At 34.4% G+C, this 20,516-nt stretch overlaps 1 protein-coding gene across 1 annotated transcript in view; it reads right to left on the bottom strand.

Moving 5' to 3' along the window:
* The window catches only part of LOC145239811 (WD repeat-containing protein 41-like), an 81,798-nt gene that overhangs the window by 33,917 nt on the left and 27,365 nt on the right, over positions 1-20,516 (bottom strand). Inside the window, exons 4-5 of the mRNA XM_080103339.1 lie at positions 12,573-12,701; positions 1,064-1,126 (exon numbers count right to left, since the gene is read on the bottom strand). Coding sequence (XP_079959465.1) covers positions 1,064-1,126; positions 12,573-12,701 — 192 coding nt within the window. The remainder of the gene's footprint in view (positions 1-1,063; positions 1,127-12,572; positions 12,702-20,516) is intronic.

The following is a 20,516-nucleotide window of genomic DNA, read 5'->3' as shown; positions in this document are numbered from 1 at the left end:
CAATGCAAGTTAAAAAGTTTGATTCATGTCCAAGTAATCTACATTTGAAATTTGAAGTGTTTAAACCCAAAATTGGCAGAGGAGTTAGGTAGTTTTCAAAGGTCAAATCGTTGAACGTTGACAGCCAAATTTCTGCCCGAAAACCAATTAAAAAGATTTTCCCAAATCTCAATACCCCTTGTGTCAAATCTTGAGTCTATATATATATATATATATATATATATATATATATATATATATATATATATATATATATACTAGCAGACCACCCGGCATTGCTCAGTCATAAAAATCCACCTAAATATAATATACGCAGATTTTATATATTTATTATTATATAACAAATTCTCTATGGATAATTAAATTGTGCCTACTTCCAGTGAAGAAGTTTTTTTTATTTTTGTTTTATTTACCAATGCATCACCACTTATCAAGGCTAAAAGCCACTTGAAGATGAGGATTTATGAGATGGATAGATTCTTGGTTAGATTTGTTTTTGAGAAAATTGAGAGGATTAAAAATAATAAATAGAATGAATAATATTTGATTACATATGAGAACGGTTTATAATAATTATTTGTTTACATTGGATTTAAAGATGACCATGTTGTGGCCTGTAGGGAAGCAGTCTCGTGGTATTGTGCCCAATAGATGGGGTCTTCTTGGAAAGAAACTCTGTCCATGGAAATTCCATTTGCTGCTTAGCACTCGAAAGAAGAAAGGAAAGTTCTTTGCAGTTGTTGTAGCAACACAAATTCTTTCTGTGAATCTATTACAAAGAGAAATAGAGATTGAAGCTCAGTCGAGCAACCCTTGGAAATAATGATAGAATCCAGCGATTTTCCAGTAATTCTGTCACTTAGAACAGATTATTACTTAGCAATTATATTCATTAGTAGTCCGAATAAAACAAATATTACAAATTATCAATCTTCATCTGGAAAATTTGGAAACATAATGGCTGAAATTTGTTTATATATTGTCATAAACTTATTTCTTAAAAAAAAAATCACGAGATTTGACAATAAATAAATAAAAAAAATTGTTAAATCATGACACTTACCCTTACTGATCCAGAATGTTCTGTCGCCACATGGAGACATTTTCCCGTGTCTACATTCCAGACCTGGAATATTTGAAATAAAAGACAACCTATCAGAGAAAAAGAGGCACACGCACCCATAGAAAATATTTTTATGTAAAATCTTTATTTAATTCATATTAAAAAATAACAAAACAAAAAAAAAACATTATTTACTAATAAATGACCACTTATCTATTATATAAAGAGCAAGTGTCTGTATGCCCAGCTAAAACTTGAAAAATACACAATAAGCACCTACAAAATTAATATTTTTTAAAAAATATTTTTTTTTTAAATTGGAGTGACCCGGATGTATAATATCTAAATTAAAAAAAACAAGATTTATTATTTGGGAGCCAAATGGGCATCTGCATCATTTAATTGTATCAAGACGCACATGTCTTTTAATTTTACTATATAAAGGGAATTAGTTCTGATTTTTTACAGAGTTATTTCACTTATGCCAACTCGAGTTGTGTGTGTGTGTGTATGTCTAGAGAGAGGAATAGTCTGGGCAAAGAAGAAAGAGGAGGTGGGTAGGGAAAGGGAGGAAGAGAAAGGGTAGAAGCTATGTTACACTTTTGTTCTAGGCCATGCCGAATAATCCTGCTAGTCAAGATTAAAAGCCATTCAAGGATAAGGGACAATGAGATGGATATGCTGTCAGCTGAATTATGAAGAACATTATGAGAGGATTGCAAATGATGTGTTATGGTTATCTTTACTATTACTGTTTCTACTTCACTTCCGGATTCTTCTGTTTTTAAATGTTCTTTTATGGTATTTTTTGTTCATTAAATTGTTAAGTAAAAATACAGAATAGCTAAAGGAAGACCCTCCTCCTCTCTCTGTTAATCTCTTCTTCTGAACAGGCACATCTTAAGCCTCCTTAATTTTTATTGAGCGGCATTAGTAGCACTCTGGAGGTGTACTGATTTTATTTTTTCACTCTTTATGTTGATGGAGAAAGAACTTCAATTATTTTGCATTGTCCGTATATTCTTAATATGTTAAAATGGGCGGAGGATACTCAGCGTTTTCCAGATCAAAAATTGCAAGATTACAGCATTATTTTTGGTAATTGATGTAGATTAACTCTTTTCTGACTATTGTCTTTATCAACATTATGTATCTTCCAAATATCTATATATTAATACCACAATACTTTTAATGTTCATACATGTGTCAAGGTTTCCAGATTATAAATTACTGGTACTCGCTGCTATTTTCGTTTTTTCTACAGCATTTTGAATAATTTTTTTAGGGCTCCATTGATCAATATCCTTACCATAAAACTTCTCTACACCTGAGCAATGCCAGGTACCCCTGCTAGTCTGTTATATAAAGGAAAGTTGTCTGTGTGTTTGTTTGTTTTATGCCTACAAAAAACTTTCGACACACGCAACGAACATTAACAAAATTGTTATTGCTAGAAAAATTGATTTCTCGGATGACAAATATCGAAAAACTGAACAAAAGATCAATTCTTTGACTGTCAACTGGGCCGTTTTTTTGCAAGGTGGGATCAGTTTTTTGCGTCAACAGTTTTGCAAAGTCATTTACGCCTTGCGATCTCGACGTAGGTATAAAACATGTTATTTCGAAGGCCTGTAACGTCACAAGTCGCATGGGCGAGACAGCTAATGCAGTTGCTTTTTTTTCCACCTCCTTTTCCTCTTTCGCGTTGCAGGTTCGAGCCTGGCTACTGCGGCTAATTTTTATTTTTATTAATTTTTTTATTTTCATTTATTTTTTTATTCTTTTGTGCATGCACGAGCACTTGCTGGTATTTCCATTTTTTTTAGGGGTTGGTTGCTCAATAGCCTTACTATACCACCTCTGCACACCTGGGCAACGCCAGGTACCCATGCTAGTTATTTAGAAAAAACATTAACATAGGGGGTGCAATCAGAAGTGAAGTCAAAACAGTAATTATAAAGATAAACTGAATTATTTGGTAAATAAGTTATACATATGAAAAAAAATTGTTAATTTACAGAATTCATATTACAAAATGGTGATATAAAAATAAAATCATTCTGTTCCTTATTTTTCTCCTTTTTAATGCAATTGTTATGTTTTCTAATGCTTTGTGAACAATTTTGATTCATTATCGGCAGATTAACTGTTCAACAGATTTTGCTTGCCAGGACTTCAGTAAAGACATCATTTTTCAGCTCACGGCCTCTAATGACATATATTTCATGAAGGTCGTGACAGAACTGCTCAAAATCTCTCTCAGGCAAGGGAGATAACTTTTTGTAAAAAAAAAAAAATTAATATATTTTCCATGTGAAATCTATTTCATCTAGAAAACTGGATACTTATCTAACAGGGCGAGCAGAAAGAAAGGATCCTTAATTGCTTTCTCTCATGAATATATTAATGATGGCGGCGAGGGGGGGGGGAGTGGAGTGAATATGTATTGAGATTTTTTCTTTACATTTTTTTTCCATTCTCTTTTCCTTTTTAAAATGTCTGCCTGGGCATCTGTAGATGAAAATGTGTGATTAATTATTTGTCTTTGTTTACTCTCACTGTGATGCCCCGGGAGATAGTCTCATCGGCACCTGTAGATGAGTGCAATGAATACCTACGGCTTTACAAAGACATACACAAGAGCATAAGTTCCATCCATCAAGCTTGATGAACACTGCTATGAAAGCCTACTCGAATGTCTGCTTGTATAGATATTAATAGAGTTTAATTCTCCCCTTTCCCCACGACTGTTGGGTTGGATGCATTGTAGAAGTTCAGACAGGAGAGTTAAAGGTGACTTTGGTTTGAGGTTCGAATCGTGTAACAGGCAGAACAGTCATCCTCTACACTGATGATTCCCAAAAAAGAATGAAACATAGGTCTTTGCAAATAGCAAGTAAAAATATGCATTGTAATATGATATATATATATATATATATATATATATATATATATATATATATATTTATATATACTAGCGAGGGGTACCCGGCGTTGCCCGGGTGTTTTTCGGGGTATGTGAAAAAAACTCAAAAATGTGAAAAAACAACGAAGCCTTCACGACGCGCAGTTGGAAAATAGTAAAGTGTTAAAAAAAACAGGTGCGCGTTTTTGATTGATGTGACGGCGATAGGTATTCAGCAGTAAGCATTTTGTGCGGGACAGTTTTGAATGAGGTGAATAAATCGGTTTGTTTGTTTTTAAAAACCCGATCCCTGTTTATTAGGAGGAGCGAAATGAAAGCTACAGTCTGATATGACGAAGTCGACATTGAACAAACGTTACTTAGCTCTCTTGAGACAACTGGCTTTCTGCCTGTGATTAGAGTCGAGTTTCGCTTTTTTTTTTATACCAAAAACCGAATGTAACGCGTGCCGATGCGGGAAATGTCGAATAATTAACGTTTGAAAGTCAATAAAATTAAATAGACAGGCGAGCCCCGTGGATAACTCTGAGATATTACAATTTATAGATGATATAAAAAGTTTTAAGAAGTTGTGAACCAAGCAAGCGCTTCTCTGAAAGAAGCCTTTTGTGGACATCGAGGAAAAGCGTACATACATACATACATACATACATACATTTTCGCTTTTATATATATATATATATATATATATATATATATATATATATATCCTATTAGAAAATTTTTTCCCAAAGGTTTAATATATCAAAAGATATTAGCCATGTGGCAATGTACATATATCAATAAAAAATTAAGCCAGGTAAATTAACTCAAATATTAAGCTACATGACTAACATTTCTGTAATCAAGCATCTGATGAGATGCCAACCTTGAAGATTTTTTTAACAATATAAAGTTTAAAATTGTCTAGTTGATGTTGAAACAATTTGTAACATTTGAAAAAAATACAAAATGTGATGTAATCCTTGTTGTTTTGGTTTTGTAAAAATATATATATATATATATATATATATATGAATGATAATATTTTATTTTAATTATTTTTACCTACAGGCACTAGTATTTCATGGTTACACAAGCATCAGTGTAGGAAATAATTAATATTGGTCGAAGAATTATTATGGGAAAGGAAAGAGAATTAATTTCTATATAAAATGACTTTTTTTCAGTTTGACATAGACATAACAAGCTATTGCAACTACTATAACAGTGTTTCACGTGTGGCGTGAACACACAGACACAATTAAGCATGTGCGTGTGCAGCGCACTAACAATTTTGACTGTTGATCTAACATCTAGCACAACAATCAAGCTAACTTCCTTTTGACCTTTCCCTTCCATTTCTTCTTTATGTTTTTTGATCCTGACATGCTGAGATGGTGTGGTTTTTTTCCTCAGTTGTTCTCCACGCATGTGCATATATGAATCCTAATAAAACAACTTATATGCAAAAACTGTCTTATCCGAGGAAAGCTTACCTTTATTTCACCATGAAAATTAATGGATTGTAACAAACAATTGAACATTTCAGAAAATATTCCTAATCATACATTCACACACACACACACACACACACACACACACACACACACACACACACTTCTGTTTACCATAGCAAAGTTTGGTTGTAAATGTTTTTCCAATAAATGTTCTGCTTTGTGTATATGTAATACGATCCTATGTTGTTTTATTTTAATGTCGGAATTAAAGACATGCCTATTTATCCTGTACAGACAACCAACTATAAGCCCCTTTTGTTTTGATTTGAAACCGATGGTACCGATGTTGTTCTGATCTCTTGTAACACATATAGAAATAAATAAATGTAAAGTGGTTGACTTTAATTGAGGACAATCTTAAGTTCCTTTTTCATAAGCTACTATACTGAGTTGTAGTAGAGAGTATCACTTCTTTCCTGAAGATTGAACCATGGTCTCTTGACCATTAGAGAAGACCCTGACCATTATGCCAAATGGGTTGGTTTATATATATAAATGTGTATGTGTGTGTGTATATATAAAAGCTGTCCCATTGTTTGAACTTTTAAAGCCAAGCTGAGGATGAATGATGGTTAGTACACATTGTCCTAACACTAGTGGGACCCCATGGAAATTCCACAGTGATTTCTATATCAATCTGCATATATTTGTTGTTAATGAAAAAAAATAACGATTTTTTCTTTCCATAAAAATAACTGCCAAGTATGATATGGAATAAGCTAATCAGAAAAAAAAATGGACTTAGCCAGAGACAATAAATATAGTTAAATGTAAACATTGGTGTAGCGATTCACACCATTCTTTTGATCACTCGCTCTGGTCACTGATACATGTGAGTCAAGATTTGGATCTTGACAATCAAGCCAACAGAAACTGGGTCATTTCAATGGCTTTTTATCTGATGGGCTGATGCATTCGTTCTCGGTAGCCCTAGCAGGTCCACCCTTCCAGGCTTTGCCTCATATTTTAGAGGTGGAGTAAGTTTATTGCTCACTACCTGAGGCGCCCAGACCCGGGAATGCTGATGGGGCTGCCCAGGCAAATTTTAAAAAGCCTTAGTGCTTCTCCTTTAGGGGCACTAACTTAACTCTCCCTGTTTTCCAACCTAGTGTCACATCTTCCTGTGGTGGGAAGGAAGTAAATAACAGTGATTTATGGCAGTTATGGCCCTAGGATCATGAAGTGTACTTCTACGACATACTTTTGTTAATAGACTTTTTGTTAATTATAACACTGTATTTATCTTGATTATAACCGCCTGCAAGGCTACGAGATATAAACATGTTGAGATAGACTAGATGGATGGATACTTCCAAATCAGAGAAACTCCCTCACTAACAGATTCAAAATTAAAGACAGTTAAATTAAAAGTATTTTTGATCACTTCTATAAGATTACTAGAAAACAGCTTCCTTCTTGTTTCATCTTCCCTTGTCTTCTTTCTTCTCTTTTCTTTTCCCCTGTAAATCATCTTTCCTTATTCGTGCCAGGACATCACTCAATTGTTCTCGGGCCTGACATATAGATGACACAAATAATAAAACAAACATAGTATTTTCATAAAGTACTAACCTTCATATAGCGCATGTCAAAATTTGAGCCCAATTGGATAATTAGTTATTTAAGTGAAACCTCTGTTGCAAATTTTGTGGTGTTGATAAAACATTGCTTTCTGATATGAAAAAGTACTGTTCAAGCAAAGATGGCTTATAAAGAAGAACCGGAAGTCCTACCTAACTGATATTCCTGGTGAACCAAGTGCAAAAGAGATCGAGACAATTGCACTTAAGGGAACAGCGAGGATACTAAAAAGAGCTCTCGGTTGGTTTCAATAAAAAGCAGGGTAATGTTGGCAGCTGGTTTGGCTGCCCCATACCCAGCATTATAATCTTCAAAGGAAGAAAAAAAAAAAAAAAAAAGAACAGGCAAGCATCTAAAAATATTATCTAGTGGGTAGAGGTTGATTGAATATGAAGAGTCTGACAAAAATGCATTAATATGAGCATGCTGACAAAGAAATCGAGATAGATATGAACCTCCTGAAATAGATAGACATAGACAGGCTTACAGATATGTAGATACATGTAGAAATAGGTATGAGTTAAAATAGAAGGTAGAAGAACTAAAACTGAACGTTTCGCCCAGCTGTAGAGAGGGCTTTATCAAGAGACAAAAAGCTGGAATCTTTTTTGTATACTACTTTAGCTTTGTTCTCTTGATAAAGCCCACTCAACAGTTGGGCGAAACGTTCAGTTTTAGTTCTTTCACATGTTCTATTTTAATTCATGCCATCGGATTTATTTTATCCTTTTATTGCCATAAATGGGTAAGTAACATGAATTTGCATATATAAAACTCAATGTCTGTGTGTGTTTGTATGTTCCTTATAGAAAGAAAGATTAGAGAATTTACATAAAATCTAAAAATGTATTCTTATGTAAAATTTACCAGGGAAGACAAAGAAAGTGTTCCTGAATCTCTACGTGCACACATAAGAGTGCTATGGGGGAATAACTCCCTTAAGAATTCAAATATATCCTATTAGCGGCGGGGGGGGGGGCGCTTGGCTTTGCCCGGGCGTAAAATAGGCTTAAATATGGTATTTTAATTTGTCGAGATTTCATATATATTATTATAGAGGTGTGATTTCAAAAGTTAGAAAGAAGTATTAAGGTGCCACCAGCTAGAATCCAAACCAAAACTGTAGCATTTCAACATGTACCAACGTGACACGCATATGAACTGATTAAAAATTAAAAATAAACTAACATGAATGTACAAAATATTTAACGATTTTTTTAAATTTTGACCCATTTTTGACCCCTTAAAAACAAATTTAACTGGCTGAAGACCCATACAAGAATGGCCTGTAAAAACTCCAATCATTTGAGACCCCTAGTGCCGCTCTGTGACTTTGTGTTTCGGTGAAGATAGAGTTTGAAACTATGGAGAGAGAGACGGACAGACAGGCATATAGCTGTTTATATATTAGATTTATATGAAATTTAAATCATGTGTATAATATTTTCTGAGGAAGACAATAGAAATGGTCCTGAATCTCTTAGTGCCTCCCTAACCTAAAGAAGCTGGGGGAGGGGCAAACTTCCTTTAAAACTCTTTATCTGTACCTAAACCTAAACGTAGATTCCATGAGCAAAGCTTCTTTATCAGAACTACACCCCTATGGAATTGTCTTCCGTTTTCCTGCTTTCCAGCTGATTACAATATGGCTGTCTTCAAGTCTAATGTAAACAAGTTTTTGATGAGCCATTCCATATAAGTTAACAAATTCACCAAATTTCCATTACTAACGATTACTATATTGTCCAATTTCTACTGTACACTCTTTAACCCTTATCCTCGAGAGGCATCAAGGCCTTGATAAGTGGTGATACCCATGTAAAAAAAAACAAAAAAAAAACTCAAAAAACTTCAAATGTATCACATTTTGATGAAATTTTATCATATGTATAAAATATTCTAGGGGAAGACAATGGAAGTAGTCTCAAATCTTTATGTTACCCTCTATGTGCAAAATATCTATGTGTCCCTACCCTTAAGTTACTCAGAATCCCCTAAAAATTGTGCATGTACGGGTTTGTATGTTCCTTATAGAAAAAAGGTTAGAGAATCTACAATGTCAATAATTTTCCCCACTCTTTATCTGTGCCTAAATCCAGACGTAGATTCCATGAGCAGAGCTTCTTTCTTAGAATTGCACACCAGTGGAACTCTCTGCCGCTTGTCTGTTTCCCACCTGACTACAACTTGGACGTCTTCAAGTCCAACATAAACAAACTCCTGACAAACCGCCCCCTTAAGTAAGACTCTATCAAAACCCCCAATATTAATGGTTACTACAATACTATCTCATTGATTACTGTACACGCAATAACCCTTATCCCTGAGTGGCCTTCGGGCCTTGATAAGTGGTGACCCCCATGTAAAAAAAAAAATAATAAATAAAATAAAATATAAAAGTGTATTCGTATGTAAAATTTATCAGGGAAGACAAAGAAAGTGTTCCTGAATCTCTACGTGTGCACATAAGAGTGCTATAAGGGCATGCGTACAAAGGATAATGTTGGCAAGAGAACTTGATATGATTTTAAGCTGATTACTTTAGAAGAATTAATATTAAAATAAAACAATAATTCTTGATGATGCAGATTTAAGAAAAATGAAATCTTTGAGTTTTTGTTTGATAGATAGAAAATTCTATCAAGAACAAGGTCGATAGCCATTAGTCGCGTGCTCTCGTGTAATGAATGAATGCGTGAATATAGGATTGACACGAAATTCTTAAAGATAAACTAAAATGACTGAAAAAAATGGGCTGAAATGACTTAAATAAATAAAAAGTAAATGACTTAGAATGACTTTAATGAACTTAAGGATGAATTGAATGTCCTTAAGAATAACTTGAATGCTTAAAAAAATAACTGGAATCCTTCAAAAACAACTTGAATGATCTGAAGAATGACTTGAATGGCTTTGATACTGACTGGAAGTAAAGTGGGTGATTCATTTTACATTAAATTGATACAGAAAAGTGATCACCCACTTTATATCACAAAGTTACAAACATAAGTACAGCATGTAGTAAGAACAGATACTACACTTTGATCTTGTTTATATATTTTATTGCTTTTAAAAATTTTGAAAATACAATTAAGTAAAAAACAAAAGATCTTTAAACAACAAAATTAGGCACAAGGCCCTACAAGAAATTGGGGAGGGAAAGGGTTCAGGGTCTTTGTGACTAAAGTGATTAAAAGTAATAAATGTAGACTTTTGAGTCTTACTCTTGACTGGCAACATTTATCAAAATACCTCATTCACTCTATCTATCTATCAATCTAACTAATAAATCCCCAGTGTTTAAGAATCAAAAACATATTTACAATTTATAAACAGTTGTCTGTGTGTTTGTGTATGCATTTTTTTTTTTTTTTTATTAAATTTTGTGTGTGTGTGCATGTGTGAAAAAATAAAATTCAATTTCATTAGTAAATAAAAAGTTTTTGAATTTTTGATCTTGGCCAAAAGGCCAAAAAAAGGGTATTTATTTGCTCCCCCATCGAGCAAATTAGGCAAAAGGCCGATTTTTAATGTGAGGAGTAAAGGGGAAATGGGGACCAACTCCCCGAGGAGTAGGGGAGCTGGATAGTGACAATTGGTATGAAGGGTTGCCCCTACATTGACCAAGGTCTTATATGTGGAGTTGCCCCCACATTTGGTCTTTGCTTGCAGAATCTGCCGGAACAGATACTACACTTTGAGATATTAAATCTTTTATTCAGGAAAAAATGAACATGAACAAAAAACTTAGGCACAAGGCCAACTCAAAAGTGGGGGGGGGAATGAGGGTCGTTGGTCATCTTTGTCACTCTAGAACTAAACAAAAGTTTCTCTTAGCTAGAATCTTTTTTCCCCATAATACCGCATTCGCCCTTTCGTACTTGGGGACTTAGCACCCAATTTTTAAAACATTTTTTATTAGCGTGTAAAAATAAAAAAATGATACTACACTACACTTTGATCTTGGTCAAAAGGCGAAGAAAAGCTTAAAAAGCTAAGAACAGCATCTATTAACAACAGACCTTTGATCTTAACCAAAAAGGCCAAGCACAAAAGTGTTACGGACAGACTGACAGACCGACCAACGGAGTGACTTATAGAGTCGCTTTCACGCGACTAAAAATGTTTTTTTTTTTTTTTTAGTTAGTCACCACTTATCAAGGCCGGAAGCCACTCGGGGATAAGGGTTATTGTGTGTACAGTACGTTAGTATTGGAGATTTAATAAAGTGTCTTACTTAAGGAAGCGGTTCATCAGGAATTTGTTCACATTGGACTTGAAGATATCCAGGTTGTAGTCAGGTGAGAAACAGGCAACCGGAACAGAGTTCCACAGGCGTGCATTTCTAAGAAAGAAGCTTTGTTCATGGAATCTACGTTTTGATTTTGGCACAGATAAGGAGTGGGGAAAATTTTTGACAGTGGTTTCAGCTAGGCGGGTGTTTTTCGTGAGAGATTGGAGTTCAGACAAGCACCTGCCATGGTAGTAACGATAAAACAAAGACAGGCTTGCAACGTCTCTCCTGTGGGAGAGAGGTTGCAGGGAAGAGAAAAGGGCATCACCCAATAGGCCACGAAGCCTATTTTGTACTCTGTCAAGGCAGGATAGACTGTTTTTAGCAGCTCCTGCTCAGATATGACAGCAGTACTCCATCCTTGGACGTACTTGGCTTTTATACAGATAGAGAATTGCATCAGGGGTGAGATATCTTCTGGAGCAGTAGAAGGATCCTACCATTTTTCCAGCGATCTTGGCAACTGACTTGATGTATGTATTCCATTTCAGGTCAGGGGTAAAGGTCAAGCCCAGAAGCTTATCAAAACATGGAGCTTCCCCTAGACGAAGCCACCCATATCAATTGATGCCAGATGGGTATCAGAGCATTGATGATGTAAAGATAGGAGCTTGGTTTAGATGCATTAAAAGTAACTAGCCACCTCCTCCCCCAATTTACCACATGCTCAAGATCAGAGGAGAGACAATGTGAGAGAACTTTGTCATTTACGGCCTTTGATGTGTTGCCATAGATGGTCGTGTCATCAGCATAGATGTCAACGAATGATTTAACTATGTGTTTTGGGAGATCATTGATGTATATCAGGAAGAGAGTTAAGCCTAGGATGGACCCCTGTGTTTGAAGAGAAATAACTCTTTTACCCTAAAGTCATCTCTCTTGCAAAAAGATATTTTAAGCAGAGTTATAAGAGGACAGCTTAGCAAACCTCCTGTATTTTGACCAGACAATAACAAGTGAATAATTCAATAGATGCTTATCAAGGACAGCTTAGCAAACCTCTTCATTTCATACTAATTCCTTTTCAGTTTTAAAATAGTTTAAATAAATCATTGTTAGCGTTGATCACATAAAATCGTTTTCACTCAATTATTTCTTCCTATTTGTGTTTTACAACTCACATACTCATTTCATAACAGTTTTAAAATGTCATATTGTGTAAAATATAAGACAAGCTGCCAAACATGGTAGTGTGGCAAGATGACTTACCCGTATTTGTCGATCAGAAGATCCGGTTAACAGTAGAACTGATTTATTGATTCCCTCGGGCAATTTTAATGTCATAATACAAGTGATGGGAAGGCTGTGGCCTTGAAGGGTAAATAATTTTTGTCCACTCTAAAAAAAACAAAAATGAATAAAACAATAATAATTAAATGTTGACAGGTCAAAATTAAAATAACAAAATAGTTGTCAATCTACACCTTTAACAAGTGGTAAAGTGGGCAATAACACAGATAATAACTTGTTCTGAGTTCAAATCCAGTTAGTTGCATAGCACCACTTTCAGTTATGGATATTGGCAATCTTCATCTGATTCCCCTGTAATAAAACCGCTGATACTGGGAGCAGCAGCAGTGTATGACATATGCAAATGACCAAACCTGCTGCCCAAATGTGACGTCACAGCAGAGACAATAAAAAAAAACATCTGGCGAGGGCCGAGAAGAAAGAGCATTGAGTGTTCAGAGGAGTGGTGTTTGAGGCATGGCTGGTTTTCAGAGAAGTAGATATTCGAGATGTAGCAGATTTGAGATGTGTTTAAGACACAAGAGAACAGGAAAGGACATTACAGCAGAGATAAAAAGGACATGTGATCGAAGAAGGAGTGTTCGAAGGAGTGGCTGGTGTTCAGAGAAACACGTATTTGAAACATAGTCATGATGTAAAGGATTCGAGATGTGTTCAAGACATGAAAGAGGACAGAAGCGTCAGATCAGAGATGAGCAGTCACACGCAGTTGGAAAAGGAGAAATGAATAGTTTAAATATTTAGAAAATATGCGTTGTTGGAAATACCAAATATAAAGGTTTTTGTTAAAAAAAGAAAGTGAGTCGAGTTTTTTCTTTTCTTCTGTTCCTTGCGATGGAGTCTACAATGTGTTGGGTCCATTAAAATATAATGACATCATTATGAAAAAAGGTGTATAATGTTACACCCCCTGTAAGTACCTGAAAGAATCAATGAAACCAATGCCAACAATAAAATCAAGCCAGTCCAAAAACAAATCATACCATCCTGATTCAAGCAAATTTGCTTTATTATTTAAATTATTCTCATGTTATTTTTATAACGTTCTGGCTGACGTAATCTCTGACCTTTTTCAGATGCAGCTTTTTGAATTCTAGGATCTTTATGTCAAACTCAGGTATCCAAATAGCATTCTCTTTCTTCTATAAGAATAATTGTCAGCTAAATATGTTTTAGGAAATCAAAGAAAAGTCAGTTTACATCAACATAAATTCTATTTGCAACGTTTCGTTTGACTTTAGAACCAGTCATTTTGAAATAGGTAAAAAAAATCTTAATTTTGACTCTAAACATCACAGGATATTTTGCAATTACTTTTTTTTTGTTTTGCATTTACCTTCGATGATCAGATGATGGAATTTTTTAATGGGTGTGGATACTTCTACTGCACACACATACAATTTATTACACAAACATTTTATAAGCAATATACATTTCCGAATGTAACAAGAGATTGATTTTCAAAGTTGGACTTTTTTTAATGCCTTGGACCATTATGTCATGTGGTGTAAAGGTTAAAGGTGTTGATTAGCTCTAAATGACTGTCTTCTAGATAACAACGAAGAATAAAATAAAAATAATTGACACTTCTACCTAGAATGGAACCAATGTACCCTGTGGAAGAAACAAAGAGTTCAATTTAAAATTCTGTAAAAGATTCTCGAATTTGAAAAGATGCATCTGAAGAAGGCTGGAGGTTAGTCCTAGTCATATTTGCAGTATTGACCTTGGGTCAGTTAAGTCAGCTCTTTCCAACAAGTTCACCCTGCTCTGAACACTGGCTGTCCAAGCATGGTGATCCAAGGCTGCTTCTGTTATGAGTGCAAGCCATACACGGGCCCCGTAAAGGTGAAGTCCCAAAAAGTGAAACATCCTGTGGAGCAACAAACAATCTGGTTACCTTCTGATGAAAAAAACATTTGCCAAATCAAAAGAATGGTTTGCTTACAATCCTAAGGATATTCCTAGAGTAATGCAGACTAAATTTTCCCCAAATCAGGGCTAAGTTTTCTCCAGGTTCCGAGCCCTGATTGAGGCCGCAATACATGTTAATGGTGATTATTTTAAGTAAAACTTTTCAATAATAGTCAAATTTCCTTGCCTATTGAATTTTTTTTAAATCAATGAAAACTATCATGATTTTCAGATTTGTGTCTTCAAAGGATGATGTGATGCCTCCACATTTTTTCAAACAGGGTGTCAGGTTGAATTCAGATGCCTACGTGGAGTTGCTAATCACTGTACTTAAGCCTCGGATAACAAGGTAGCTAATACAGGGTTACCCCCCCAAAAACAGAGGACATTCAATTGTTTTTCTGAGCATTTTACAGTCAACAGCGAAAAAAAGGCCAAAGACCCTAGTGTTTTGATGTGATGTTTTGAATATAATAAACTAGTTATGACCAAAGTTTCATTTCATTCGGACAAAATACTGAGAAACGGGGCCTAATTAGAGTTGGGGCCCATTTATTTGGGTCACCCTGTAATAGGCTGTATGCATAGCAGCAGGATTCAGCCCCCTGATACACCCAAGAGAAAGTCAAAAATGGTTGTTAGCCAATTTTTACGATTACATAAATCCCAATGTTTGGCTTCAAAACTTCCTTGATCTTAACCTGATTGATTATTATGTATGGAGTGCGGTCGAGAAAGATACCAATTGCCGTACCCGTACTACAAGAGACCAATTAATTGACAGAGTTAAAATCAAGGAAAAGTGTAAAATCAGATTGCTTCAGCTTCCAGGTTCTGATTGAGGCTGCAACATATGTTAATGACGATTATTTTAAGTAAAACTTTTCGACAATAGTCAAATTTTCTTGCCTATCTTTTTTTTTTAAATCAATGAAATTTTATAGATACCAAACGCCTTCTCTTTTTCATAATAAAATTGTTAAATTTATCCCAAACACGTTTCGTTATTTCTGGTTAGACAGGGTTGCACATTAACATAAGAAAGTACTTTCCAATAATTCTTTGAATGGACATTTCTCATGATAGGTTTCTAAAACTTCCATGTTGGCTTTTCGGATGTTTATGGTTGTGACATTTCCAAAATATTACTTTACAATTCCCACACTGACATCAAACTGTGTTTATAGACACACGATGTTCATGAAATTCTTTATTTGGCCAATCAACTCTGGTGTTCTAACTTCCTTACTCTTTTCACACCTCTCACCGTTCCATAGCATGGTATATCCTTCTCTCAAGGTTAGATGGGTCTCTTTTAAGCTGTGGCAGGCAACCCATCTAGTGATGGCTTCACGATAAAAATACCCTTGATAGCCCTAGCAAAGAATCAAGGATTCAGCTACGGACAAGATTTGAATTACGCTACAAACTTGTGTAGTGAGTTCAATCTCGGCTGCAGTCACATGGAAAGGTTTTTTTTTTGCATCATCCCTCATAGACTCCTGGGCTGCCTTGAATCGCTTATGTTACTCAAAAACTGATGCTTGATTCATACAAGATGGTTCAAAAGCAGTCTGAAGCATTCCATACGTTTCTGTGGCATTTTTTCTAAGTTTAAAACAGAATTTTATTGCACATCGTTCTTTTAAAGTTTCCTCATGTTCAGATTACATTTTTGAAATTCACCAGCTGTGACAATCAGGCTTTAGAAGGGTGTATTCCAATTCCTGTTGTAGCTGTTCATTTGAACCTGAAATCATAAAAATTAGTCAGTCATCTTATAAGATATATAGCAATAACATACTGAAGTTTCAAGAGACTATGACAATTTAAAATGCCTGCACTAAATAAGTCTGGAAACTTATTTAAGGCACCTCATACATATATATATATATATATATATATATATATATATATATATATATATATATATATATATATATATATATATATACTAGGGCAATAGGAATGAAAAGTTTACCCAATAGAAGCAAGTGTAAACTTAAAACTAATATGAATTTTTATATTTATATAGTAATCCCAACCAAATAAAAATGCTCAATACAAACACAATAGGGGGTAGAGCTTGTCATAATGAAAAGAAATCAAGATTGTAAATTAGAATTTACAAGGAAATTTATTATCATAAATAATACTTTTATTCAGCCTCTGTTTATATCTGTGTCTTGGGATTTGAAACTGATGGTCCTGGTGTTTTTCTAATCTTCTGTAACACAAATATAAATAAATAAATACATGTGCATGTGTATGTGTGTGTGTTTATTTATATATATTGAGAGAGTATTTTATTTAAAAACTATACATTACAGCATTTGTTTCGTATACCAGTTTCATTATTCAGAACATATGTTCTCTGAGACAGAAACCATCGTGTTATTGTCAGATCGAATCCTCAATACTTTACATAGTCAAAAGACTTTGAGAAAAATGTCCCTACTAAACAGACAATGAATTTTAATATAAAGTACTTTACATTAACTCTTGTAGAACTTATGATCAAGCACTTTATTAGTTTCTTTTTTCAATTAATTTATTATATATTATATATATATATATATATATATGTTATTAATTTATTATATACTAGCGAGGGTACCCGGCGTTGCCCGGGGGTTTGGAGGTGTGTGTGCTGTTAAATCAAAAAGAAACCCGGGGGTGGGGGTAGGATCGAACCCGAAGCCCTGAGGCGAAGTTTGAAAATAAAATGTGAAAAAAACATGAACCGTTCGGCCAGCCAGAATGAGCTACTGAAAGATGTTTGAATTTATTTAAGTAAGAACCAAATTGACAGGTGCCCGCACGGAAGTCGTAGAGCATTATGACGACGACAACGACGACGATGACGTAAGCAGTAGCTATTCAGCAAATGAGGTCAATGACCAGGTTTGTTTGTTATAAGCGAAGTAAAAAAGAAAACATAAAAACGAACGTTAAAACTTAAGTGGGGGGGGATAATCAAAACATCAAAAAAAACACAAAAAAACTAACGTAAGGCAAACGAACAATGTTAAATGTAAAAATCAAAAAAAAGAAAAAAGAAAACAGAAAAACGAACGTTAAACCCCCCCCCCAGAAAAACATGTGAAAAATGGCTTAAATAAGCCTGATTTGATATTAAAATTTAAAAAATCAGTGGGTACCCAGGTGTTTTTGGGTGTGTGGTCGGGGGTGGATAAGCGAAGTAAAAATAAAAATAGAAAAACGAACGTTATGTGAAAAATGGCTTAAATAACACTGGTTCAATATTTAAATTTAAAAATTGAAAAAAAAAAAGACATCTCACACCACGATTCGAACCCAAAGCATTTAGATAATGAACCAACGCACTAACCAACTGAGCTAACGGGACGTACATGAAATTTAGTCAGTTCTTCAACTATTTAAAGTAAATGACGTCATCTGACGCATGCGTAGAACCGGTCGTCGTCACGAGGGGACGGTTTTTGTTGACCCCCCCCCCCTGTCAAAAATTGTCGATTTCGGGGTGAAAAAAATAAATGTTTTTGGACAAATTTTTCGGGCGAAGGATGGGGCTTCAATATGATACCGAGTTTGTGAATTTTCGTTGTGTCTGTCGAAAGTTTTTAGCAGACACACAAACACACATACAAACATACATACACACATTTTCGCTTTTATATATATATAGATTATATATTATATATATATATTATATATAACTTTTAATATCAAGTCATACATTGAAAAATTCTTTTGCTTGTAAGTTAATCCCTTTCAATCACAGCATTAGTTTGCTTCCAATAATTAACTCTAGTTCTAATATTATTATAGGGATCATTTATGTTTACCATAAAAAAACTGTTGGAGGTTGTACACACATGCACGCACACACACACACACACACACACACACACACACACACACATACATATATATATTTGCTCCCCTATGAGTGGAGCATTCTGACAAAGAAGGTAATGATTTTCACATATTTAAGACAATACGCTTTCATAAAAAGAACTACTTTGTTTAAATGTTTCTTATACAAATAAATAAATCGCTTTGTTTATATATGATATAATTTTCCCCATTACTCCTGCCAGTTTTGTTTAGTTTAATACATAAGAACCAGACACCAACCCCTTGAGTCCTGATTTTAAATCTTGCTGGTCCTAGCCACACTGATGAGTCATAACATTGACGAAACATGTGCCGATGGATGAAAATATTTTATAGCATTATGACATTTGGTATGCAGCCACTAAATGTAAGGGATATCTTTAGCTTAATTTAGTTTTTTGTGAAGTGCGTAAAAAAATTCAGATTTTTAATTATATTTAATAGACATCAATTTATAAATATTTCCAAAATTTCAGTTTCTTTAGAATATTTTAGAGTTTTCAGGGAAGGGAGGGGATTGTCATAAATGGGAAAAAATTTCTCACTTGAAAATTAAGTATTTCAGATTTGCATTAAATTTGATCCATAGTTATTATATACCAATTAAACATGATTTCCTGAATTTCAATTTCTTCTTAAAATCCCTTAAGCTTAAGCTATAAATTTTAGACACTTTGTAGAATCAAAATAATGTAATGGGTTTCGATAAAAATTAGAATAAGGATTCTAGATATAAGGGTTAGTATCATTATATTATATGTTGATTTTACATAAGTGATGCAAACCCATTCCATTCAGGGATTTATTTTCATCTGACCTGGGGTTCTAGTATGTAAAATTTACAAATAAAATGTAACATTCTATATTTCAAAATAATTATTTTCAAAACAAATTTTCTCATGCACAAATAAAATGTAACATTCAGTTTAGAATATTTTGAAATGGAAGGAATGTATTTTCAACAGTAATCTGTAATATGTTTATACAGTCGCATGTACATAATTAATTTCTAAACTAATTAATAAATTATTATGAGTTTGAGAATACAGCTACTGGGCGTAAGGAGTTGAAATGTGTATTATATTTAATTTTATGTAAAGGGGATAAAAAGAGATGAAAGCCTTTCATGAAAATTCAGATACCTCAAAATTTTAGGATATTAAAATTTCACAAAAATCAGAGGCATTTGAATGTTCAAATATGGCTTCCGCCTGCTTTTTACAATTGAACTAACCCTATTATAGCCCCTTATGCCTAGAACCTGTTTTAAAATTCATAATAATTGATTATTAGTTTAGGAGTAAAATAAAATACATACAACTACACGGTAACCAAAAAAGTTCTGTCCTTTTTCTGAAAGAAAAAAAAAAGAATGCTTCAAAGTATGTGTTACTTATATTTTGTCTTCAAATTAATCATCATCAGCATCCATCACCTGCCAATTTGTCTCCAGTTATTCAATCCTCTTGCAGTAAAACACGCGCATTTTTGGATGCAAAGAAGTCAGTGAGGGCTTAGCACAAGTCTGTTTCATTAGGGAAGGATTTCCCACAAAGATTTTCCAGGGAGTGAAAATCAGATGGCACAAGGTCAGGTGAATAAGGTGGATGGTACAAAGCCTCCCACCCAAGTTACTGTATGGTATCCCTGACCACTTGCACGGCATGCAGCCTGCCGTTGTCATGGAGGAAAAGCAGACATTTGCAATTCACCTGTGCTGGCTTTTTCTTTTAACGTAATACATTTTAATTACTGCAAGTATAGGTCTCCAGTAACTATTTGGCTCAGTAGCAGTTCATAATGAATCAATTAATGACCTGTCCATCAGACACAAAGCATAATCTTACATTAGTGCATAGATGGTTTACGGTGTGAGGAGACAACTAATGTATGGAATGCTTAAGAGTTTCATGCAGAACCCACTTTTTATCATTGGTAATCAGTTGAATCAGGATGTGGTTTGGTGGCGAAATACACCGACTGCCACTCATTGTTCTGTGTGGACCTTCAACAGCGTTTGCGGAACCCACTTGCTTAGTTTGTAAGTCTTACTTAATTGTTTCATCATTAACACTGAACTATCTTGCATGTTCACCACACGTTCGA

This window comes from Euprymna scolopes, chromosome 19, assembly GCF_053919585.1.
Source record: "Euprymna scolopes isolate OS-2025 chromosome 19, ASM5391958v1, whole genome shotgun sequence".
In the NCBI taxonomy this organism is placed as follows: domain Eukaryota; kingdom Metazoa; phylum Mollusca; class Cephalopoda; order Sepiida; family Sepiolidae; genus Euprymna; species Euprymna scolopes.
The sequence above is the reverse complement of the archived record's forward strand: the minus strand, read 5'-3'. Positions and strand labels throughout refer to the sequence as shown.